We start from the raw sequence: 26,502 nt of genomic DNA, 5'->3' as shown, positions 1-26,502 counted from the left end.
TTTGGCCCTCAAGTCTAAGTAGGTCTTTCAAAGAACATGGATGCCTCATGTCTCCTGGACTAGAGCCTGCTCTTTACATCAGTGTTGGTATCAGACCAGTAACAGAATGGGACCAGAATTACTCTACCCTCCTTGCAATGATCTGTACATAAAGAAACTCTACTTTGTTAGCTAAGAGACTTGGAGAAAATGGAATAAATTCCTGAAGCAAAAGGAGATCTTGCTCTTAGTTATTCCAGCTCAGCAGGAGAAGGGCTCAGTTCAGTGTTGCATCATGCAGAGCAAAGGTGTTGGTTGAGTTCTGATTGCAGACCCTGGCAGGCACTCAGAGTACGGCACAAGAATTTGATTTTCAAGATGAGTTACAAAAGATGTGGCTTGAAATTGAACTTTACAGTATGCAAGTGAATAAAATCCTTGTCTCCATTTCTTATGTCAATTTAATTTTTTTACAGAGATGCTTTTCTGAGAATACAAATCAAGAATTTTGGGGGCTGAGAGCCCTATGCAACTACATCAAACATCCTAATGTTGACTAATAACAGCAATCTGTCATACAAACATATCACAATTGGCTGTGCTTCATTGGTAATGTTAATCAGACTGCATGGCAGTACCTTCTGTCACCAAAATTATTTACAGTAAGTGTGCAGATATTATTTATGGTGACCTACTATTTCTTCTTGAATGAGGAATTCTATTTCTTCTGACACATGATAATCTTGGCTCCTTTAAAAATGAGCTCTCCTCACTCTCAGACAAATTATTAGGAACTAATAAGTCATTAGTTAAAATGTCTGGAACTATAACACTGCCTGATGTTTAATATTAGCTAAATTTTGGCTGAGCTTGCTGAGAGTAAAGGAAAATGGTCTACTGTCAGGAGAGATGTGTTATTGTCTTTTGCAATACATACTGAACACAAAGTTTTTTCTTAATGCTATGGTCTTACCTAAATCTGTGATTGTTCTCTTCTACTTCCATTGTAACAATCTAGCTAAATCTTTACTTGCTTAATCATAATCTGAATGAAATGATCACCGTGGTTTTAGTTTTTTTCCAGTGAATCCATTAAAAACAATGTATTTTATGTTCCACTAGACTGCATTCAGATACCAATTTTAGTGTTAGACTGCCAGATTCAAAAAAATCTGATTGAAAGCTGCTGATTTGAATTTCATTTCTATTACATGCAAAAGAGTTGAAGAGAGTTAAAGGGAATAGAAATACTGACCACATACAATGTCTGGAAATATAACACTAGTTTGTGAAGTTTACAAGAAGGTATTAAATAACTGTCTTCTTTACTTAGTAATAATTTATTTTATTCAATAAAGCTCAGCTTTTGCTTTAAATCTGCTGCAAAATAATTTCCACTGTGTATCTCTAATGTGATTCATTCAAATGAAATAAGTGTATTACATACTTCCTCTGTTGTGATATTTTTATTTTTACTTGATGCAGCATGTAATTCTAGAATGCTTAGTTTTTGAATTTCCAAAGGAAGGAAAAGCTTCTGTGGTAGCTAAAATGAGGAGGCAGGACAGATGACGATTGCTACCTTTTTAGCCTAACTTCTTTTTGTAAAAGTCAAGGTAAAGAAACTAAATATTTAAGGAATTTTAGTATAGAGAAAGCACAGATGTATATGCATATCTATGTCTTCAAAAATTGTGGAGAAGAGGTAGATGCTTGCCTTAAGTAGTTGTTTACCCTATTGGGAAAAGGCCACTTTACATATATGTGCCATAGATTGCCTCTTAAGTGCTTATTCACTTATTTTCTCAGTGCATGCCAAAAGTATTAATTTATTGCACACTTGCAGGACTGACATAGACCAAAACCTGCAAGACTGAGATGGAGAGAGACCAGACCTTGCAGAACTGAGGTGAAGAGAGGCCAAAATCAAACCTAAGACTCACAGAAGCTAGGAACCATTTAGTGCCCAAATGTCACTGACTGCTTGCCCAGGTCACACGAGATTCCCATGGCAGCATAAGTGGCTGATCCCTTACTTGATGAATGTTTTGTTGGTGCCTTGATCTCAAGACAGTTTCCTCGAGAACATTTTGGATGTGGATTATAAAGCTGCAGGCTGCAATGTGTGGTAAAAGCAGGGCATTGTCTACATAAGCCACGTGTGAATGTCTGCTAATTAGGTATAGAATGAAAGGTATTGGGTGAGTTTTTGCATGTATAAGGGAAAACTATTAAGTGTCTGAACGTGCTATAATCTGTTGGCATTTTAGAATTTGATCTGCAGCTTGAAAAGCAAAGCGTCTTAAAAAATAATTTTTGTAGTAAAATTCAGGCACAAGATTGCCATTCCAATACATAAGGAGAAGCACAATGAGTTCCTGCAAAAAGGAAAGCAGCTCTAATGCTTTTTGTCAGTAGAGAAAGGCTGCTTTCTATATAGCAGGAATTGCTTGTGTATTTGCTTTACCTTTATATTTTGTGTGGATGCTAGGGATTTCAAAGTATGAATTTGAAGGAAGATTAGGAAAGAGAGTATAACTGGGCATCACATGGACTGGGAGATATGTAATACCTGTGTGCAAAGAGGGATATGGCTGAATAAAAGACTTTTTAGTAAATATCAGGAAAAATACCTAGAGAGATCAGTTGTGGTGTGGTAGTTTTGGGGTTTTTTCTGTAAAGAAGTAAAGCTTCTGAGGCTCTGAAAAATCTTCTAATTAAACTGAACACAACACTTGAGAAAGAACAGAGAAAAACTTTCTCTTCAGAGGTATGGACAGGATAACTTGAAGGTTAGTTTAATCTCCATAATTTATCACCTGATTAGTGTATATATATTGCCTTCTCACAGCAAATCCAACCCTGGAGAATGTTAGGAAGAGTTTTCCTTGCAACTGTCCTCAAATCTCCAGAAGTGTCTGACAAATCTTTAACAGAATGGTTTAAAGGGCAGCCATTAGTTTTCATCTTTGTTTAAAACTGCTGTGCATGGAGAGCTTTTTGAGTGGTAGAATAAGGTGTGGCAATTGGGCTCATAAGGCTGTTCTGTGCCTGCTCAGTGCAGACATAACCTGCCTTGCAGTGAATCAAGATCAACCTTCCTAGCTCTGAACCAGCCAGTTGGCCTCCCAGGAGTAGTGGCAGGATTTAGACCTGTTTAGATTGTGAGACCCACCAGAGAAGACAAGAGGCATTCAGGTACAACCTAGGCTGAGCTCTGTTGTCCACTAATGCTTGGTTAGGTCCACTTCAGTTTCCAGTCCCAGCACTGGCTGTGTAGAGACATAACCATTGTCTACAAACCCCAGTTAGTAAAGTGCCAAATACTCTGAAAACTTCATAATATGGGGGACTGTGTATCTTCATGTCTTGATATCTCCGTGTGGATCTGCTTCCAACTTAACATTCAGGCAAAATTTAGTGAAAATAATATGTTTGGAAGACTTGATTGAGCTAAAACAAAAATTTTTAAATGTGCACATAAAGCCTTGGTTAGCTTCTGATGCATCTTCTCACAGCTTTTTGAAGTTGTAAGGTTTTTTTAGGTCTCTGATCAAAATGCACGAGCATGTCTTGATATTTTTTCCTTTTCTTTCTTACAGCAGTAGTTTAAAATAGAGTATGGGTAGAATGAAGGAAAGCAGAGTAGGAGAAGCTCCCAGATCCCTAGAGATCTGATTATGTGTTAGAGTAGTGCTGTATGGAAATTTTAGATTTATTTTTAATAAAAAAAGACTCACTGTCTTGAGTACTGGTATCAGTGAGTGTTAGGTCAGGTTCACTCAGCAATCATGTTAGCCTGGGTAGCTGATGAGAAGGTCAGAGCACAGCTGGATGCTCTGATGCCTTATGCTTTGTCTGGGCAGTAGTTAGGGAAATGTCTTGCATCCTTGCATCTTCCAGGTAGTCTGTTAGACCAGTCTGCCCCTGTGTGTACACCCAGCTTGTTTTCTCACTTGCATTTCTGTTTCACCACAATATGACACTCAGCTTTTTTGCTGCAATCAATTCCTGCAAACCCATTCCAGCTCTTGCACAAACAGCAGTGGCTTGCATTTTGTATTATGAATATGCCTGACTGTTCCATTGCCCTTTGTCAACAGAAGATGCAGGAGGCCAAATCCTGTTCTCAGTCATGTAGGGGAAGATCATGGGATCTGATTTTTTATGTAGATTTCAGTTCAGTGTAATTTGCTTTAGTCATACCCTATAGCATTAATAAACATGAGAGTGGGACCCCTGCTTTCTGCAGATGAACATTCTGTTGCTCTGTGATTTATCCCTTTAATATATAGGCTGTGCAGGGGATTGTGATCAGTGCTCACAGAATAGTTTGTGGAGTGGGTTCTGAACAGAACCTTTTAGAACAAGAAGTTGACTATATAGTGCTTTTGCAATGCTTGTACCCATTATGTTGTGCTAGCTTGCTTTTTCCAGGGATCATAGCAGTCTGTAAGAAGAGCTAGAAGTGACACTTCAGGAATCCTGTTGTTATGTAGAGCAAAGGAATATCCCACTAGGAGAGATCTAAGGTACACCAATGCAAAAACTCCTGTTGCAAAGCTCTGTATTACTTGCAGAGTAATTGCAGTTAGTTGGACATATGTTATTTATTTTATTAGATGTCATATTTGTCACCTGTTCAAAGCTTGAAGCATGTCATGTAATGGAAGTATTTTCAGTACAGTAAGCTTGTATTTTCTGATTTCTAATTGAAAAGTCCCCTGAGTAGTTATTTATATTTCATGTGTTTCATGTGGAAAAGAGAGACATGGAGAAGGATATACAGCCCAGTTTCCAGGTGTTCTCTGTCTTTAAACCCACAACCTTTGCTTATCAAAAAGGAGGCCTTGAAGATTAAACTGGTGTCCAACTTAGCAAGTAATCAAGTGCTCTCAGATCTAAGTGCTGAACATTTGTTCAGCAATTTCACTTGAGATTTGAAATCCTCCACAAATAGAAAATGCGGCAACTGTGTGAATGTGATGTGTGACCTATTATTATTCAAGAATCGACCTCAGTTCTGTGGAAATACAGCAAGTAGCCTGCATTTCACTTGGAAATGTGTTCATATTCAGAGGAACACTTGCTAGTGATGAAGTCAGAACTGCTCTTCTGGGCAGTGCTTTAATTTCCCAAGCGTTCCCTTATGTCTGTCAAAATGTCAGCATGTCAATTATTTCTGGTCATGGCTCCTAGATAATTTGATGATCTTTGATGGAAGAGGATTGTAAAGCTGAGTGGTGGTAGTTGCTGCTGCTGCTGCTATTATAATTGTTATTGTTATATATTTTCATTGCTGTTAGCTTTGCAATATTTATAGTTGTTAAAATACTGAACAATTTAATTTTATTTTGAGTTTGTGAAACCTGTTTTCACTGCTCTACGTTAAGACTGGGCATTTGCCAAACCTATGCAGCCTTTCTCATTCTTGGAGCCACAAAATTCTTTTCAATACAGAAGATATAACTAAATTAATAGCAATGTGCCTTTGAGTTTGGCATTCTTTACAACATTGTTACTTCTGACATGAAGCTGTGGAGGTATGGCTAGGAACTTTCCTCCAGTAAGTTCCCAAAAGCAACATCTCTTTGGTGTTTTAATTTTCTACCTGTAGTTAACATGGATAGGATGGATAACAACGGATATTTCTTCAGTCTGCCTTACTCTTTCTGGTATCCTATAAATATGCAAGCAGGATGTAGACCTGGTGTGGCAGTGTGGGGAGATACCCAGTGTCCAGCAAAGCTCCTGCCTCTCTCAGGCACCAGCAGATATTGGAAATGTTATATAATCTGCCTGTCATAGACGATCTGCCTAGAGAAAGCAAGAGAGATTTCCATAAGTTTAAATTAGCCATTCCCTTCATTGGAAAGACTGGAAAGAAAAACTGGAGGAAGAGAGGACAGGAATATAATTTAAAATTTGGAACACAGAAGTTGACCTGCATTGTGCTGAGGATTTGTATAGTTTGGCGTTCTCCTTTGAATCTCTGTTAAATGATCCTGAACCGATGGGGTATTACAGACAATGAATAAACTCTCCTCACAGAAAGTTTCTTCTATTCCTTGTGATATGCAGCTCCTACACTGAGGCTGAGAGGTTTTAGAAACTGTCAGACAGAACAATAAGAGGGAAAGAAAAGAGTATTATCTAGTCACATATCTAGCCAAGTTAGAGCTTAAGACACAAATTAAAAGCAGGCAGCAATTCATAAGAAAACTAACAAGCAGTGGGAAGTAATTAGTATCTTTCCTGATGGATCAGTCTTGAGACTAATTTTGCTGTTTTTATTAATATCCCAATCCCAAAAAGAAAACAGGAGTTACTGAATTGTCTTGATAACACAATTTTTGGACTTTTATCCATGATAGGAAGATATTTCTCCTTTCAATTTTCTGTCTTCAGGTAATCAAAATCTTCAAATCCCTTTGTACTCATCTTGTACTAATAGACAGAGTTGTGTAAGAATACCCTTATGGGTTTTTTTGCCCTCAGCACACATTTGGAGCCTGGTCTCAACAAAATCTGTCCAGTAATCAATATTTAAAATGCAGTTCTACTCTCACAATCCAAATTCTTTTCAGAGCAATTACATACCTTTGAAAGTAAGGGCATACTGGGAAATACTAGCTAAGGAACAAAAATTCTGTTGCATAAAGTCTGTCCAAATGCAAGAGAGAGACTAGGTGTACTAGTCATATATATTTAATTAAGATTTAATGATTAGAAATGCCTTGCAGGGAATTTTATGGCATCCACGTTCCAAGTTAACATCTCTTTGGCTATTTTCTATGCATTTTTCACAGTCACAGTGCTCTTGGGTTTCTTGGCTGCTGGCAAAGGAACATGATAAGATAGTGTTTAGGATGTCTAAAATTTGTCAGCCCAGATCTTTGAAAACACCTCAGTACAAGCCATGCTGTTTTCTCCTTGCTTTTCTTACCTTGAGATGTTCTTGAGAATTGGCAATTAGTCTGGAAACTGAAGTCGATTCAAAACAAAAAAACTTGTTTGGTTACTGCAATTAAATTGGTGTGGGATAGTTGAAGTGTAGATGGCCTCTCTTTCTCCCTCACAGTTCAAATGGTTGAATTGCAAGGAATACTGCATGCTCTATTTCTTCAGCTTTGTGGGGCACAGATAGGATTTGTGGTTAAGGCAGCTTTTCTCTATCTTGCTTTATTTCAGAAGAGTGCTTGACTCTTATACGCATTGGTGTGAGTGCCAAAGACAGTTTTAGCATGTGTTTAAGTCAAGTTACCTTATTTTTGAAAATGTTACAGTTCTTTGACTTGGTTCAAAGTGCATGCAAGTCAACAAAGAAGATTGTCATCAGCACAACTGGGTAGTGGCTCTTGCTATCTACAATCAGTGGCACGTGCTTCCTTTTTGTCAGACACTGGTGCAATTCCAGCACTCTGATTTCCCTTCCAAGAGCTACATCATATCTTAGTACATAAATGCACACAGAGGGGCAATTACTGTTTTCAAGCTATTTTCCAAGAAAAGCAAGGTACTGTAATCAGACCCATCACTAGGTTAGGATCCAAAGGGCCTAACCATCTTGGTAGACAAAAGCTTTTCACAGTGCTGATTACAGAGAGAGACTGACCATCAATTAAAACTCCTCTCTCTGAACCTTTGTTTTTCAGAAAAGGGCACATAAGGGAAATTTCAGAGAAGATCCAAAAATAGCAGGTGGCTGTCACTGTTGTACTGTGCTCTGTTTTAATCATCAGATTGAAAAAAATAACATGTTTGGGTTTCACAGGGATGTACAAAAGTAGGTCTGCTGTTTAAATGCAAGAAATGGGTATGAAGAGATATGGGTTTAGTATGAGACTGCAACTCCTGACAGACCTTTCTCACGCAACACTCTTACTTCTCTGCTCAGTTATTTAAAAGTTTTAAAAGATGTTAGTGGCCTTCTGATAAAGGTGTTGCAGTGATATGTATATCACTGCACTTTGTGACCTGTGAGCATTTGTTTGCTTTCATTCACCAAACTCAATACATCAGAAGAATTTGCTCCTGTACGGATAAAACCTGGGAATTTTTCCAGCAAATAAATGTGCTGGGGGGATTTTTTGTGTGCTTGTGGGGTTTGTTGGTTTACCTTTTTTTTTTTTTTTTTTTTTATTTTCAGGAGCAGGGGGGCAGATTACTTCCATTTGTTTTTTTAGATTTAGAAACATTTGGGTTTCTGGTTTTTGGTATTGGTCAGATACCAACTAAAGTGACTCATATTTTGTTCATTTTAAGTAATTACTATTTCATGAACAATAGACTTTTCTTTTGAAAGAAAATGCAGATGAAGTCTTTCATTGCTATGATCTCAACAAAAAAATGTATGATGTCAAAAAAATCCTCCACCAGAAGCCTCATGCTGCCTCGTTAAAAACAAAAACAGGAAACAGTTTATTTGCTGTGAAAAAGATCACATCAAAATAGAAACTGGGAAAGGGAGGAGAGGTTGCAGCTGTTGCAGTCAGTTTCAACTACAGAGCGCTTTTTTTGTTGTTGTTCTTGTTGTTTTAAATGCTTGTCAAATTTGACAAGTTCATGTAGCTTCTAGGTTGTGGAACTGTGCATATGTTTACATATACTTACTGATTTTGTTTCTGCCACCAGATAGTACTTGTTTAATAAATAAAGTGATGTTATATAAGCTTATAAGTGATAGTCAAACCTGGACATTCTTGGTTTGCTTTTCAGTAATGGGGCTTTCACCTCAATGTAAATTTTAGTTATTTGGCATTCAGAGCATAGGTTTCAACACGATTAATTAATTATTTTAGTCAATCTGAGTGGCAGTGGCCCTTAGTGTGCAACTGGATGAGTGAAAACATCATGAACCCTAGGACTGGGGGCGAAGCAATCCATACAGTATTAGGTTTGTACTGATGCCAGGCAGTCAGCCAAATTTGAGTCCAAAAACTAGAAAAAAATTAATTTCACTTACTTAAGTATTTTGGCTATTTAAATATCAAAGATAATTTTCAACATGGTTTTTTCTCCATTTCAAAAATGAAAAGACAAATCACACAATTAAACTGAGTTAAAGAGAAGCTGTTAAACACTTTCGTTCAACAGTATTTGAAATTCCCAAAAGAAGGCAGTGGACTTAACTGATTTGCCTTCCTTACTTTTATCCTACTCCCCAAATGCAAAAGGCCTCAGTTCCCTAATTTCCTGCTGGTTGTAATTCGCAGAGATAAACCAGCCATGTTAATCTGGTCATCATGCTAGCTCCATTTTACTACCTATAGGAAAGCTATGCAACTTTTATTGCTAGAAGTAGCTCAAATTAGCGGTTCTTGTTCTGCCTGTCTCTCTACAATCCTGTATCTTTAAATGTTTGAAGTGACATTCTAGCCTGCCTCATCTTTATCCCATGCTAGACTTGGTTTCAATTCTGGTAGAGGTGTTTTCGATCAGCTGTGCAATACTGGGCCAACAACCACTATCTGGGGTTCTACAATCTCTGCAAACAAATCTTCCCCAACTATGGCTTTGGTTTTTTTTTCTTTTTGATGCTGATTGAAGTTTCTGGCCTCAAAAACCACCCTCCTATTACAGATGAGCTGGTAGAACATAATGTCTGTCATCTGTTGAACTTGTAGGGTTATGCATCCACATGTTTTATCTTGTTTGCTAGGCCTGGTCCAAGACCTGCAGTCAGATCCTGCAGTCCATTTCTGTTCCTCTTTCTGTACATAGAGCAGTTCTTTTCTTCAATCCATGTATGCTTTTTCCAGGAGCTGTATTGTATTTGCGGGGTCCCCAGACGGAGGAAGGAATGATGAATCTGACTCCACGTTCTCAGAAGGCTGATTTGTTATTTTATGATACTATATTATATTAAAGAATACTAAACTAAACTATACTAAAGAGTACAGAAAGGATACTTACAGAAGGCTAAAAGATAATGAAAAGTTGTGACTCTCTCCAAGCCCCGACACAGCTTGGCACTGATTGGCCAAAGAGTGAGAACAATTCACAGCAGAAACAAATGAAACAACCACCTGTTAATAAACAATCTCCAGACCACATTCCAAAGCAGCAAACACAGGAGAAGCAAATCAGATAATTATTGTTTTCCTTTTTCTCTGAGGCTTCTCAGCTTCCCGGGAGAAAAATCCTGAGCAAAGGGATTTTTCCAAAAACTGCGAATGCCGCAGAGTTGTTTTTCAGTATCAATTGCATTGGGTCCAATTCAGCATGTAAATGCTTGTCTTCTTCACATTTGTGTAGGAAAATGCTGGGGAGGCCAAAACTTTCAGGTGGCTGCAGCTAGTGTATGAGGAATGTGAAGGTTGGAGTCATTCTTTGAGTGGGCTAAAGAGGAGAAGGATCCCAGAGGGGCAAAATGAAATTCCCTGTGGCCAGAAATTTACTTTAAAAGGAAGAGATATTTGGGAACCCTCTGCCTCCTTGCTCTTAAATGACCTCTCCAGGCTCTCCAAGGTGGAAATACTGCATGCCAATACAGTACAAGTGAGGGAAATAAATTTTAGGGAATTCTAGAACATATGACATGAGAAAAGGCTGATCTGAGCTCTCTTGTTCAAACCTCCAGAAGAAAAGGTGAGCAGCAGATCATATTGCTGTCTTAAACCTCCTAATGGAAGGGCAGAGAGAAAGCAAAAAGAGATTCTTCCTTAAGCTGAGGTAGGATAAAAAGAAACAACCACAATTTGCAATACAAGTGATCCCTCTTTGGGATCTCTGTTTCTTTCTGGGAAAGAGAATTTCACGAGAGTGGTCAAGCACAGGAAGAGGTAGCCCAGGGAAGTGGCATCTCCATTTTGGGAGATGTGACTCCATTTCCAGCTGAACTTGGACTGGAAAGGGCCTTGAGAAACCTGAGCAAATCTAATGTACTCTTAGCAAGAGATCAGACCAGACAACTTTGAAAAATCCCTTCCAAATGAAGTAGTTCTGAGAATCTGTAGCTCTTACCCAGTTGGTCAGTGAAATATTAGGATAAAATGGGTACATTACTGTTTGTGAAGGTGAAGGCTGGGGGAAGGAGAATGTTTGGAGATAACATTTAATTTATATAGGTTTCTTAAAATTTATTTGTCAGTGCTGTGATTTTGAGAGAATCTGCCGGCTGTCTCCTTTCTCCTTCTTTTGCTTGAGGATGTGTGGCATTAGCACTACACAAAAGCACATCTGTTTGAGCTTCATAGCTCAAAGTTAAGATTCTCTGCTCAGGTATTGTTAAAAGACTGAACTGAATGCCACTGGTGCACCCAGTGAGCACAGCCAGATACAGGCTTCAAAAGATAGCATTAAATGGTTTGCCATAGGAAGACCTGGAAGATAGAGTACACATTAGGATATTTTATGTATTCCATTCTAATTATGTTCCCATACTCAGAAATGTTACAGAGAGAAAAAAAAAAAAATTCTCTTAAAAGATTAAGAAGAACATGGGAGAATGAGCAACTACACTGCTTCCTACAAACACACAATGTCCTGTGATGTGTAACATTTCTAAAAATGGAGAAATGCCGAGATGTTCAGATTGACATTTCAGTGCCTGTCTGAATTCAGTGTCTGTCTGAAATATAGGGTTCAATAATCCTGTTGTGTCTGACACACTCCTCCTTCTTTAGCAAAGTGCCTCCCATAGCTGCTCTACTAAGACAAAACAGCGAAAGCCTCATGCTCGGTGTCTCATCCTATCCTTCACCAAAGCTGTATCATCATCAGATGAAATCTATTGTTTTCTTTCCTGCTGTGTGCTATTGATTTTTCTAACCTTTCCTAATGTTAAATTTGTTTGGCTTTTAAACTTTCTTACCAAAGGTTAATGTCATTAAGTTGAGCAGGTATCTATAAAACTATATATGTTATTGCCTATCTTGTGTTGTTACTCTGTCCTTTCATTAAACTCTGACTGCATTGGATAGCTCCGTCTTGAAGACTTTTGTCATTCCAGAATAATGCAGTGAAGGTTGAAAGGAACTGCATTACAATTGTCATCCAATTCTGTGGCATAAAATATTGGATTTGATATGTCAGGAGCAGCAGATTTATCAGAGGCTCTTATACCATCAGCGAACATGAACTGCACAGACGTTAATTTCAGCAAGACTGTAAAGAGGACGGAGGATTCATTTCTGCTGCTTGTTCCCCCCCATTTAATCTGACCACGCCAGTCTCTTTGACATTGTGGCAAAAAGAGCAGCACTAAAATCTCTGCCAATTCTACAACTGGCTATCTGTTTGATTTGGAAGGAGAATGAGAAATCACAGTTTAACATGAAGAAAGTGGTGGCTTTAATGGTAGCACTCTATCAACATTTTTTGAACTGATGATCTACAGCAGTACTTGTGTAAAGCATTAATGGTATGGGCAGTGAGTAAACAGCTCCAGGCACTTAGAAGCACCAGCTCTTACTGTACTCACAGGTACTGCCTTTAATGAATGGTGCATCCGACATCCCATTCACATATTTACACTGCATTCCAGTGATATGTGTTTGAGGCCTTTTTTTGTGAACTTGCACAGAAGACAGTAGCAGGGCTGAACATACGTTGTCTATGCAAGGTGCAGCAGTTTTCTCCCGGAGCAGAATGACCTTCAGTGCCCTCCAATCACTATGTTGATGTTATCTTGCCTTGGTAGTACCTTGCAGTTTCTCTAGAATAATTTTTTGTCAAAGAACATCCTGAGATGCTAGGCAAGAATTAAACTTAGGAGAAAAAAAAGAAAAAAAAAAACAACAAAAAACCCACCAAAAACAAACAAACAAAAAACCCCAGACACCTTGATATTCCCTATGTGGAAAGTAGAATTACAGCCTATCTTCTGCTGACAAACATGCCTGTTCAAGATCAGGCTTGTTAATTTGTTAATGACTGCCAGAAGGAATATTTTGCTGAGGGAGAGTGAGGATTAAACTTTTCATTCATAAATTGGTATCTATCTGTAAACCACTTACTTTTGCCAATGCTGTGAAGCCAAGGAATGGCTCTGGCAAAAGATAAAAGTCTTCTCTTCTCTACTGCTAGTTTAAGAGCTGGCAGCTGAGATTGTGTCTTCTCCCATACTCAGCAGTAGCTGTCCCTGCCACTGATTTAGTCTTCATCTGTCATGCTCTCAAGCTGCTCAGAGAAAACTGAGGTCCTGTCTGCTCACGGTTTCTCACAGCTTGGTCTCTCTTCCCACTATCAATGCTGATATCAAGACTGTCTGAGAGCACCCCATTCTTAGTGAATGGGACACCTTTTCATTTAGAGTAGCTTTGATAAACAAGTTCCCTTCAGCAGTTTTCAGATTTGACTGAGCTTTCCTGAGTGGGACTGAACAACCCTGTACCTTTCCTGGGCTCCCTGGGAATCGCTGGCTGGTGCTGCCAAACTCACATGTTCATTACGGGCTCCAGATGGCCCGTGTCATGTCTCCCCCTGCCAATTTTACATTTTTGGTCTTTTCTAGAGAAAAGTGAAGATGTGGCAGCTCTTCAAAGTGTTTTGTGCTTAGCACTGAGTGCAGAATCCAAGTACCTTTTCCCTCACCGCTTTGCCGGGGAAGCAGCATCACTTCTGCAGTGGAGGTCTCTGATTACATGTGCTGTTGCAGCTACATGATGCTTCATCTTGGCAAGCCTATTATTACTACTTGAAAAAATATTTAGAGCAATATCAGGTCTCAGAAAGGCTGCTACTTTTGACCAGTTTTCTATCAGAAGTTTTTGAGAAATGTAATAGAAAACCTGTTACTATCTTCTCGCTTTTCTCTTCTACTTTATCCAAATCCCCTACTGCCTGATGACTTTATTTGGTTTTGTATGCATTCTGGCTGTGTGGGAAAGCATTTCAGTGGTAGTGTATGTCTTTCGATTGGAGGCTTAGTTACTTTGTTACATGCTATTCACTAAACTCTGTGCCTTCACAAATCTTGGAATTTTTGTCTCCTCTACCTTTATTTTTATCACCAAGGTAAAGGCAACTTTAACATTTTTATGTTGGCTTTGTTGTTTGGGCTTTTTTCTGATGAAACAGAGTTATGTACTTAATACACAGAGGCACACATACAAAGATTCTGTATTCTGAATCCTTTTCTCTTATCAGTTGTTATTGTGTATAGCAGAAACATAAAATCTGTCAAGTAAGACAAAGTTAGAAGGCTTTTAAGGGAACCTTGAGGTAGTAGGAGAGGGAACTTCTAAATCCAATGTGTATGATTCTAATTTTAATTCACAATGATGTATTAGGTGTTTTTTATTCTTTAAACCTCTTTGAATAGTGACTTTATGAGGTAGATACACTTCACTTTTCCTTACTCAGCTTTTTATCAGAGGCTTAGAAATTGCCTTAGCTTTCAGTTAAGAATTCTGAACTCCTGCTCTTCTCTAACATGTTCTCAGCCATAATACCCCAGTGCAAGGAAATCATTGTTGAACCACTGCAAATTGACTGCAGTGCAACTGCACTGTTTCTGAGGTGCTTGAACACTTTTGTGTGCTCACATTTGAATGTATGTAGCAGAGACACAGTAAGTGCAGCACCAGAGAGGTCATTTTCCTGAAAATTACCAATCACCCCGGGGCTCACTACACCAGAATTTGCCCATCCAGCCGACCAGTGCAGCACCAGAGAGGTCATTTTCCTGAAAATTACCAATCACCCAGGGCTCACTACACCAGAATTTGCCCATCCAGCTGACCACTGTAAAGCATGCTTATCCAAACTCACAGATGTACTCAAATGGCTTTGAGTATATACTCCTGGACCTATCAAACTGCTGGTTCATAGTAACCAGTTCAACTGGGACCTACAGTTATTGGGCTCTGTAAGGGTCTTTTACTTAATCCTGCATCTCTGTGCAGAGACTCTGCGTGGTTGTCTGCAGTTAATTTCACCAAAGATGTCATTAGTTCTCAAAATTTAAAAATTACTGACTTTTCTCTCTCTCTCTCTCTCTCTCTGTCTCTCTCTCTCTCTGTTTTGTTGTTTCTTCACTAGGGATGTGAGTTAATTGAGACCATGGATCAGGACCTCACAGATTTCACCAAGTGCCTTCAAATACTCCAGAAAAAGATAGAGAAGAAGGGACTCCAGGTAAAGACAACACTTTTTTTTTTCTGTGTTTCTTAGTAATTACTCTTTTTCTCACTGTATCTAGGTTAATCTTTCAAGTTTGCACTGAAATGAAACTATTTTCAGGAGCCTTGACATTCTGCAGTTTTGCCATAATTTACTGCACATTTGTAAGCATTGATGCTTCTGCTAAAAGGAATTACAAAGTGTGTCGATGAACAAGTGTTAGCTTTCTTAAAAGGCAGCTTGTATTGATTTCCGTTAATGAACTACCCAAAGTGCAGAAGGCTGTTGTGGCTGGTGTACAAAGCAAGAGTTCCACTTTGGCATGTAAATATATTTTCGAGTCTTGGCACACTAAGCCTTGATGTTCAGGTTCATGCCCCTTTTTCTCACCTTTCAAAGGTGAAATGGAGAGGGGAAATCTTGTCCTACCAACATTACAAATTGTAAGCAATACCTCCTTCTGCAAAATGTTCCCTTGGAATCAAAGGCAGACTTTGCAGAGCAACCAGTGCACTAAAATTAAAAGAAGCCATATGGAGTTGTCCATCTCTTTTCATGGGAAAGGCAAGGGAGGCAACATTCCCTCTCCCCTTCCACAGTTTAATTTTGGAGAACCCCTTGTTTTGTCTCTGAGATGCACAAGTGAAATTCCTTGGGAATTTCAAATGTGATGAGTCAGCGGCAGATGAGCTCTTGGGATTGCTGCCCTTTGCTCTCCATGGAACAGTCATTCATAAGAGCTTACCTCTCTCTTCTGCTCATCATGTATGAGTGAAGAGAGGGAGCAGCTGCTGCATCCTTCACCCACAGGACAAGAGGCCTGTAAGAAAATTAAAACAATAGCACAACATGGAAGGAGACATACAAACCTCTTTTCCCATTTTCATTGTAGCAGGATAAGAAAGTTGCCTGATTTCCTGAGATCACCATTCCCCAACAAAGCAGCAAGGGATTGAAATACCAATACCCTTCCCTCCTTCTTCCCTCCTCACTCCAGGCTGATAAAAAATTCACCAGTTTTTGCTTAAGCTGCTTTAAAACTTCTTGTTCTTCTAAAGACAATAAATGACCATGGGACACTTTGGAGTGCTATCACACAATACCCATCTGCAATTGCATCTCAATACAATGCTGTTGTTCATCAGGGGTTTTTTTCCCCCATCAGTACAGACAGAGATGGGATGATTTCACTATACACTTGTATTACTGTCTGGCTGTGAGCCAGGAAACTCTATAAAACAGTTTATTTTCTTTCCCCCTATAATTTATCAACACAAGAGCTCAGAGGCGTGTCTTTGCATCTAGGACAGGAATGGTAATGAGTGCCATTGGAACAGATGAGCTACCTATGCCTAGGATTTGTTTTGAATTGGGCAAGGTGCTTTCCTCTTAATAAAAATGGCCTTTCAAAGAAGAAGAACTGAAACACTTCTTGGATTCAGTTCATTATCCAATCCCAGCTATTGCTAGAGAGCAGAATTTTTTAAGCTGTTACAAGAGGTTTTATGACGAATAAGCAATGTGTGGTTAAAATAAGAGGAATAGGAATATGACAGCTACAGCAGGTGTGTTTAAACAATAAGTAGTCTATTTGTAAAAGTTTGAGTTCTGTGATCACTCTCACAGTAAAGCTGTGTTTAGTAGACTAAAGGATACCACACTGTGATCTTTGAGGATATTTTGTTAAGTACAAGCCTGAGTGTAATTGCAGTAATTGTGCAATGTTCATGCCAATGCACTAAATCTAAAATTTCAGTTCAGTTATAATTGTATGCTGTTACATGTAAGAGATGTGCTTTAAATACAGTCTGAGTTCTTCAGAGGTGAAAGAAGTAAGACAGATAAATTTTCTAAAGCTAAACACCATGTTCATTAAATGCTAGCTGCTTCTTGTTTGCAGGGCCTGTTCCATAAAACATAATAAGATGCTATCTTATTCATGCACTCTAGATGAAGCATAATGCATTTCTACTTTTGCTCTTCTGCATTCTCTGACTAAGGAATTTGAAGAAGTCATTGACTCCACTTAGGGAGATAAAAAGTGAAACTTAAGCAAATGTAAGACTAAACTGTATCAGAACTCTATAAATTATTAGTTCAGTTTCTAATTTGCCCTTTGTTCAGAAGCATTGGTTGTAATTCTTTAGTAGGAGGTTTGTTGGTTCTTCAGAATGTCCTGATGATGCAAAGAGTAACTTGATGTCTAGTCCCTGAATGACACAGAGATTCTGAGCACTTGCAAAATACACTGGCCTCAGTTTATGCATGCAACCTTTTGGCTGCTCTGAAACTCTAGCCTCTTTAGATACCTAAATTTGCACTTAATTTAGGTTTCCTTATGGGCAACATTCTGCCATAAAAAATGTCAAGTACGACAAGGGACAGCCATAGACCTAAAATCTTTGAGGAGAATGCAAGTATTTTCAGTGAAGAAAGCTGCTGTTGAATTCTGTGGTCACCTGAGAGGTACACACAGGTGAAAAGAAAGGGAAGTCCAGGGTCTGAAAATTAGAAGTGGATAAAGAAGGAGTTCTTCAACTGCATTTGTGTTTTTTGACCTCAAGGACAAACTTGCATGTCACAAAGTGGGAGTTATCTTCCTTCTGTAAAATGTCATAAAAGCTTTTCCTTTAGCAGAGAGTATTAACTAGGTGGAATATGTCTTCCTGGTGCCAAAAAAAATATGTTTGTCTCCAGCTTTGTTTTTTTTCCCCACTCTATTTAAAGCACTTGTCAAAGAGGAATAAGACAAAGAGACACTACAAATTTGTTTTCCCATGATTTATAGTTGAAGTTACAAAACAAGGAAGGTATCTCTTCAGTATCTTTAAAAAATTGATGCCACAGTCATGCTGTGTTTGCTGCTATTTCTGGGTAGCAATATGTTAAGCTGGGAAGTTAATTGCATTCAATGCATACCATGGATCCACAATCCCACAAGGTAGTTTTTCTGGATGAAATTCAAGTGTGAGTAGCTGAGGTATTTAAAACATGCCTCCCTCCACTGGTCAGAGAATAAGTTAGCATTTACCTGCTATACTGACTGGATTAAAATTTCTGCTCTGATTTATCAGTCACCTCTATGGAAGTTCTATGTCATGGAGGTTTTTGAGCTCGCTTGAATATATGCAGGTGATGTTTTGTTCCAAAGGGATTAGGTTTGTGCAATTTACTTTCCATGTCTCTGTGCCTTTATCCTCCTCCTTTTCTTTCTCCCTGTTCATCCAAATAGCTTTTGAAGAAATAGCTTTTGAATAGAGACATAGCATATTGAAAGACAACCGTGTCAAATAGCTTTCTTGGAGGTCAGCTGAGTGAGAATGCAGGTGAGGTAGACGCTCAGTGCCTCTGCTTGTAAAGAAGGATGAAAAAAATTTTAGCTTAGATTTTTATTGGTAGTTAGTTTGATAAGAGCCTTAGAAATTCTTTACCGCAAGGAAATACGTAGCTAGAGTTGATGGTCAGCTGAGATGCAAATCAGGGAGAGAAAATATCTCGTTAGTTTTTGAACTCCTTGCTTAATATAAAGAGCAGGAATTCTGTCTTCTGGAATAATAAGCCAAATTCATGACTTCTTTTTCCTTATTTCTCAAATAAACACTCTTAGAATAGTTTCTGACTCCTCAGGGTAATAAATTTCAGATTAACAGTGCATATTTTGGTTGCATAGCCAAGTCATGCAGAAAGAAGCATTTCAGTCATTTTGTGAGATCTAAGTCACCTAATTCTATGTATTTATAATTACATACTGCAGTGAGTTTTAGAAAAGGCAGTACCCTTTCTATGTGCAAGCTAGAATCAGTCTCAATCTTCCCTCTCCACAGCCCTAATTCATTTGTGAATTGCATTCTGTTGGATGGGTGAAGCAATGAAGTACCACCAAGAGAATCTGACTCCTGAAGTTTCTTTCCAACCTAAAGGCTATTAGATATTTTTCTTTTGCTTTCTGCATGACTGTGAGTATGCCTGCACACAGATGTGTGGTAATGTTCCTCTCTCAGGGTCACCAAATGTGCTGCCATTCGCAGGGGTCCCAGGACAAGGGAAGAGATGAGAATCTTGACTCCATGTTTCAGACGGCTGATTTACTATTTTATGACATATATTATATTAAAAGAAAATTATATATTAAAACTATACTAAAAGAATAGAAGAAAGGATTTCATCATAAGGCTAGCAAAGGAATTGAATGATAATAAAATCTGGTGACTGCTCACAGCCTTGGCACAGGTTGCTGTCATTGGTCATCAAGTAAAAACAATTTCACATGTTGAGTAAACAATTCTCCAAATCACATTCCAAAGCAGCAAAACATGGAGAAGCTGAAGCGCCTCAGCTTCTCAGGAGAAAAGATCCTGGCATAAGGATTTTTCATAAAATATGTCTGTGACATACATGCACGTCCAAGTATGTATATAAATGCACATCTTTTCTGGTAGTGTTCCTTCCTGGCCCTAATTGGTGCTTTTTAAATGTCTTAATAACTCTGTCTTTATTGCTGCTGTGTGTGTCTTTCACATTGTTTATGGTCTATTAGGTGTGCACATTTTGCTTTACTGCTTTAATCACTATTTTATTCATTCTGTAGTTATGTGAGTACTTTCCTTTCCTCATTACAAGACCTTCAAATAAACTTATGTCTGTCTGGTACTACTTTCAGTTCTTAATTTTCTCTCATCTTAACATAAGCTATTTCAACAAACCAACTGAACAGGCAAAATGATAGCCAGGCTTACAATATCTCTTATTTAGGGATCAACAGATCTTGCATTAGAAGTGTATGCTATTATCTTTGATTTGCAGATTGGAAAGGAGAAGGACAAAAGCAATTTATCCACAGCCTACCAGCATGCTACTGGTATAGTTGGGAAAGATCCTCCAATTCCCAATGTTCGTCAAATGCTCTTTCAATAACAGCATCTCTGGTCTCAGCTTGTAGCAGCTCATGCCAGTGAGAACTGAAAGTGTGTTTATCAATTTTGCAGCTCCAAAAAGAATACTCATAATATAAAGATAGATTTAAGCCATTATCTTTATCTCAGTTACAAACTGTACTTTCCTTAACTGTTTCATCTAAAATACCATTTAGTCTTAAAACTAAGCTCTGGGACTTTTCATTTAGCTTTATTATCTTTTCTGCTTAAAAAAAGTTAAAGCAGCTCATTTGGTTATATGGGCTGAAGATATAAAAAATGAGTTTTATTGAAACCCACATGCCTTTTAGTGGCTTAATGTTAGTGTGTTTAAATTGATAAAAGCACCAGTGTCAGTATGAAAAAGGGAAAATATCCAAACCAGCTCTTGCTGAAAACCCTTGGCAATAAAGGGATACTCTACTAACATTTCCATTTTAAAATTATGCTGAAGAGGTTCAATCAGTCAGCAGTCTAGGGTATTAATTCTTTTAAGTGAATGCCTTTTAAGTGAAGCCTTCTTCCCTTTCTACTTTTAAAAAAAGTGTCAAATCAGTCCATTTTCTTTTATCTTGAGCAAGGCTAAACAAGTTAGTGAAGTCCTGTGTTTATAAAGTGCCAAAGAGAAGATAGTGATGTTCATATATCACCTTCAGCTATGCAGTGTTCAAATACTTTACTAAGCCCTCACTGATTTGTCTTTATGTGAGAAAAAAAAGACCCTGAAGGAAAACCCAAAGTACCCTAAAAGAAAAATCAGAAGATACTTTACAAGAGAGTAATTTTTTACACAAAGACAAGTCCCACAGAGAAAGAGTATAATTATTGCAAATACTGAGCTCTATTTGGTTTAGTTTTGGTTTTGACTATCATCTGAGGTTATTCCTGATTATATGGCTTTTTTAAGCAGCAAATAGATCATTTTCATTTCCCGACTAAATCATAATTCTGCTGCTCATGTTGGTAGTTGGTAATTTCAAGATGGAACACCACTTGTTTTCGATTCTGAAGACTTTTGGGTATCCAGAAGAGTAGTTTGAATGGCTCTTACAGCAAAGCCTAGGAATGAGGATCATCTGTTACCAGGATTTGAGAACAGGGAAGTTACAAAAATACCAAACTAGGTGGGAGAGGCAGACTGGAAAATCCCAAAGCTGACATGAAGCCAAAATGTGAAGCTTTTGTAAGAATCACAGAATCACAGAATGGTTTGCATTAGAAGGGACCTTAAGGATCATTTAGTTCCAGCCCACAGCCACAGGCAGGGACACCTCCAGCTAGACCAGACTGCTCAGGGCCCCATCCAGCCTGGTCTGGAACACTTCCAAGGATGGGGCACCCATAACTTTTCTCTGGAACCAGTTCCAGTGCTTCACCACTGGACCTGAAGGACCATAAGGACACTGAAGCTTGTGGATTCATTGTCAAATCCTATACAGAAGGAAGGGCTGAGAATAAACCTGTTCTGTTTCGGTGGCACTACTGAGTTTTTCTTCTTAATGCTTCACAGGAGAATAAAAATGCAAATGAGATATATTTTAGGGGAAGTGAAATATGTGTAATGAAAAGGTTCTTATTCTGTCAAGTGCTGCATCAAAAGATTTTTCATGAGTTATTAATAGCAATTCTCTTCATAAACCTTTCCTGTCCAAAAGAAACAAATGAATCTGAAGTGTTTCCTGTTAATTCCACTTCTAAAATGTAGAATTTCATAATACTTTCCAACAGGAGTAAATCCCTCTTTTAGGGCATCAGACATATCCTTGAAGACTATTTTAACTCTTAAGGCCCAAGTCTACCTGGAAGGAATGCAGTATCTAATCCATCTTTCCCACTGCTGAATTAATTTAATGCTTCCCATTGTAAAGGGATGGCAAAATCCATTTCTTATAATACAGGATATCAGAACTTGCCAAAGAGAAACCCTAATATCATGTAACATATCTTCCTGTTCCACTGTAGCTGTGAGCATCAAGACACATTGAGTATCTTTGCCTTCAAATAATTTTATGCAGTATGGGTGTCTGCAAGAGCACAGTGCATCATATCCCAAGAAATTTTTTTATGCAATCCTTGTATGTATCTACTGGGGCTTTTGTAGGACCTATGATGATAATTTTTTTAAGACACAAACAGGGCAGGGATTCTGGAGAGCACATTGATTTCAGTTTGTTTGTTTAAAAAGGTTAACTCCCATATCAAGCTTTGGGGAGAGGAAGAACAAGGGGAAAAATACTGTTTATCTAGGCAGTTCAAGGGATTCAAGAGATCAAGGATATGCTCATTAACCAGACTGCAGAAGCTAATGAGGAAGCCAGCAACTGTTCTCTCAACTTAGTTAAAGGCTAAATATATTTGAAGCGGAAAGCGTGTGGTTACTACAGGCGATGTAGTGTTCCCTTTGCAACCACCAATTTTGCTCTGTTTGTAACTTTCTCATAGGAGATGTGATTCTCCTCCCCCTTTCAGCCCCTTCTGCTTTGCAGGAGCACAGCTTCCCTGAGAGCACCTATTGCTGATATAACTGCCCGCGTGCTGGGAAAGTGGTTGGGCTACAAGGACACGTCTTTATCCTCAAAAGACTGTTATATTTGCATGGGCATGGTCGTGGTCATGGATGTTGTAGGGGGAGATCTTGAACAGCTGTGTCTTTTGACAGCAGGATTTTTTTGCAATTCAAGGACTGAGACCTCAGTTTGTTGCCAGAGATTTTCATAAATAGCTTGGGTTTGTTTGTTTTATTTTTGCTTGACAAATGAATGCTGTGGTGTTATGAAATCTCCCATAAGTTACAACTATTTTTATTAGATTCTGTTTAGTTAATGGAATGTAAGTTTATTGTTAAGCATATTAAGAAATTTGAGCTAGTATGGTAAATTTTAACTGCAGATTATAATAGAGCATTTTTTACACTCAAATTGGTTTCTTCTTACTAAATTGAGATGCCTGTCCAGAATGACAGGTTTTTTGGCTGTTGCAGAGATAGTTTCATAAAAACTTCTAGCAGTTTTCTACATTCCTGAATGTAAGAAACACTGGCTTTAGAGAGCACACTTTCATAACTTTGTAAGCTGCAGTGATCTGGTCCTTACACCAGAGGGTGAATCAGTCAACAAATTAACTTTTCCTGTGGCTTCTTTTTTTATCCTATATTCATATAAATGGCTATTCAAATAAACGTATTTAACATATTTTATATATATATATTAAGTATATTTAATATACTTAATGTAATATATTTAATATACTTAATGGATATAAGAATTCTTCCTTCCTGGTTTTGGATCATTTAGGAGTTTTTTTGCCATGACAATGGCAAAAGTTGGTTTTTTGCCATCTTTTTATAATGTTGTTGTTTAGCCTTTGAACAGCCCAGAGAAACAGTGAAATTGTAACATTGGTAAAAGCTTTTGTAGCAGTGGTGGCTCTTCCTCTTTTTGTCATTTCCTTTCCTTACCTAGAAAGGAGTATTGGCACGGAGGGGAGAGGAACGTATTAAGACCATTGGAAAGTAAAAGTGTGTGGCTGGTGCTACACAGAAATGTTTTAGCCTGAGGCCTCATTGTTTTCTGCAATCCTTTGGCTTTTCCTGACATTTAACTCGGCGCCTCTTTGCTGATACCAATGCTGTTCAAGAAGGGGCAGAGGGGTGTAGACTAACTTAACTCTTAACAAATATTGAGAGAATGAGGCAGCCTAGTAACATATGAAAAGCCCCTACAGTATTCCCACAGTAAAATAAGGCAGGACCACAAGCTCAACTAAAGTAGGGACTGAAGCGTCTTTATAAGCAGAGCTGTCTTTGCAACCAGGCTTTGCCAGTTCTGATGCTCAAGCTATTCCTTATTAAATCACCTGCCTTTTACTTTGCCACTGACAGGGGATGGGCTCTTCAACTTGACTAAAGAACCCATCGAGTTTCCCTTTTAAACAACTGAACTAAGTACTGAACAATTAAAGCTCAATATTTTCTGCAAATTAAATGTGAACATAAAATGTTTACAGCTTCACGAGTGCCTCCAGTTAAAGAAATCATGCTTCATTTCTTTTTAAGTGTGTGGCTAAATTTATATGGTCTAGAGGACAGTGTAGAAAAATAAAATACATTCTGTAATTACTCAGGCTATGTTTAACTTACCTGCTATAAATACTGAAACTACGCTGACAAGGAAAATTGACATCCAGATCATAATGTACTTCCTTCAGTATAAAAATATGTCCAGCTTCTTTGAAACAAATGTATAAATTCAAGACTTCTCTCTGCAAGTCTGCACTCCCTTAGGAAAAAAAAAGTCATTGTGTACTGCCCAAGTATTCAGTGAAATTACTCAAAAGAGGAACCATTCATAGAATGGGGCCTGAGAGACGCAGGAAATATTTTCCATCTTTAGTTTCAGGTCTTCTATTCGTCTCTAGAGTATAATAGGACAGGTTATTATCCCCTTGTTCATCATGAAGATTAATGTTCAGACCAGCTGAAAATATTACTGTTCTGTTGGGACCTATTGGGAGATCTTCAGACCTGTGTGAACCTGAGTTTAAACATTTTAAATAGCAGAGCTAACACCTCACCCTAGCTAGACAAAAGTGCCTCAGGCTGTTATGTCCTCTGTGATGCTGCTGCAGGAGAGTGAAGGTCCTCCAAAGCTCTGCCTCACTTGTGACATCTTTTATACAGACTTCACTGCTAAATGTTACAGTGGAAAAGTGCCTGAGTTGTTACTCTTAACTCAGATGGAAAAAAAAAAGTGTGTCTCCGTGTGTGCATATATATATATATATATATATATATAAAAAAAAAATATATATATATATATATACACACAAATATATATAATGGGAATTTAGGGTCTTTAAATTTCTCCTTAAAAATCTATGCTTCTTTCCTTAAAATTTGACACCTAAACTTAATATGACAAAATTGAAAACAAAACCAGGCAGAAATTTGGTTTTAAAGAAAAGACACACCTGGTCTAGGAAGTCACAGGAAAAGGCCACAACTCTCAATAGTGTTGGTGAGCATTCCCTGTTCATGGGAATGTGTCTGTGGGCAGCTGGTAGAGTGTTTCATATGGACACCCTTGGCTACAGAAATTCTACCCCATTGCCTCACAATATCATGGGTTTGTTTAGCTTCCTTTGTGGGCTTTCCAAGGGTCCTGGATCAGGAGCTGATACAGAACCACATGAAGTTGTGGTGGGAAAGGAAATACACATCTTCTCTTCAGCTCAACCTTCTAGAGAAACAGGCATAATAATGAGCTGTCAGGTTTGTGTGCCCAGGTGCTGGTGGAGTGCACAGGTGGCCATGAGGAGAGGCACAGCTGAGCCACTCAGCCCGGGCAGGGAGGGGTGAGGGGAAAAGGGGAACAACATGGCTTTGTCAGCACCAAGGGGAAAGCTGAAGGAGGGGCTTCAGCCTCAGAGTCCCTGGAGAACCCTGGGCAGAGTAGGTGGATCTCTCCTGAGGGAGCTGCAGCCTGTACAGAGGAGCCCATGCTGGAGCAGGTATCCACCCATGGAACACCATGGTGGAGCAAATATCCATACTGCAGGCAGTGGAGGGCCCTGTGCCATCCAGGGCACATCCATCCGGGGTGGATGTGCCCTGAAGGAATATGCAGACTCTGAAAACAAGCTCACACAGGAACAGGCTCCTGTGGGAGCCACAGGATGTGGGGGACTCACGGCAGGAGAGTTTGTTCCTGAAGGGCTGGATTCTGTGGACACAACCCCAAACTGTAGCAGAACATGATAAGGAAGGAGCACCAGAGAGGAGCTGGTATGAACTGACCACAGTCCCCTGTTTCCCTTTGCCGCTCAGGGGAATGGTGACATAGAGGAGTAAGGAATGAAGGAGTGAAGCTGGGCCTGTAAAAAAGATGGGTGACGGAAAGGTGGGTTTAGTTTTGTATTTTTTTTTCCTCTCTGTAAGAGCCTCAATGAGGGATGCAGGACTCCAGGCGACTCTCCAAAATGCAGTTTATTCCGTCCAAGACGTTGCAGCAGTCCAGGGTCATGGGTGACAAAGCCTGTGCCTACAGCTGTCAGCTCCGGCTGCAGGCAGGCCTGGAGACCCTTTGGTTTTGGTTACATTGCATTATATACTTTGCTGAGCATCCTAATACAGTAGAACCAATCTATCCCTTAACTATTATCTATAGCCTATCATAACTACTCTAATTACCATATTCATGTTAGTATTCTCCAGTCACTAAATGTTAGTACATTACAGTTTAAACTAGAAGTTGTTATTCAGTTTTCTTGCAGTGGAAAATTCTGAGACCTTTTTTCTACTTGCCACATTGGCAAGCTTGTTTGCCTGTGCTATCTTCCTGCTTGGTTAAAACATCTTGTTTGGGGTGGGTTTATCCTTTGCTCTATGTCATAAAAACCCCTTCTAACTAGCATACCCTTTGCCTTCTTGGTTATCCAGTAAGACTGGCTCAGCAATTCTTTTCTTCTAGATCAAAACTTGCTTCCAACTCTATTCCTTCATCAGACTCCACATTCAAAAATCTTTCTGCCAAGCATACATATCTGT

At 38.8% G+C, this 26,502-nt stretch overlaps 1 protein-coding gene across 5 annotated transcripts in view; it reads left to right on the top strand.

Annotated features, from left to right (window-relative positions):
* TPK1 (thiamin pyrophosphokinase 1) overlaps nucleotides 1-26,502 on the top strand; it is a 305,759-nt gene that overhangs the window by 164,047 nt on the left and 115,210 nt on the right. For all 5 annotated transcript variants that reach the window (XM_059850129.1, XM_059850119.1, XM_059850110.1 and 2 more), the window contains one exon: nucleotides 14,965-15,060. In XM_059850129.1, coding sequence (XP_059706112.1) covers nucleotides 14,965-15,060 — 96 coding nt within the window. The remainder of the gene's footprint in view (nucleotides 1-14,964; nucleotides 15,061-26,502) is intronic.

The sequence above is a fragment of the Haemorhous mexicanus genome, chromosome 1, assembly GCF_027477595.1.
Source record: "Haemorhous mexicanus isolate bHaeMex1 chromosome 1, bHaeMex1.pri, whole genome shotgun sequence".
NCBI classification, from domain to species: Eukaryota; Metazoa; Chordata; class Aves; order Passeriformes; family Fringillidae; genus Haemorhous; species Haemorhous mexicanus.
The sequence above is the reverse complement of the archived record's forward strand: the minus strand, read 5'-3'. Positions and strand labels throughout refer to the sequence as shown.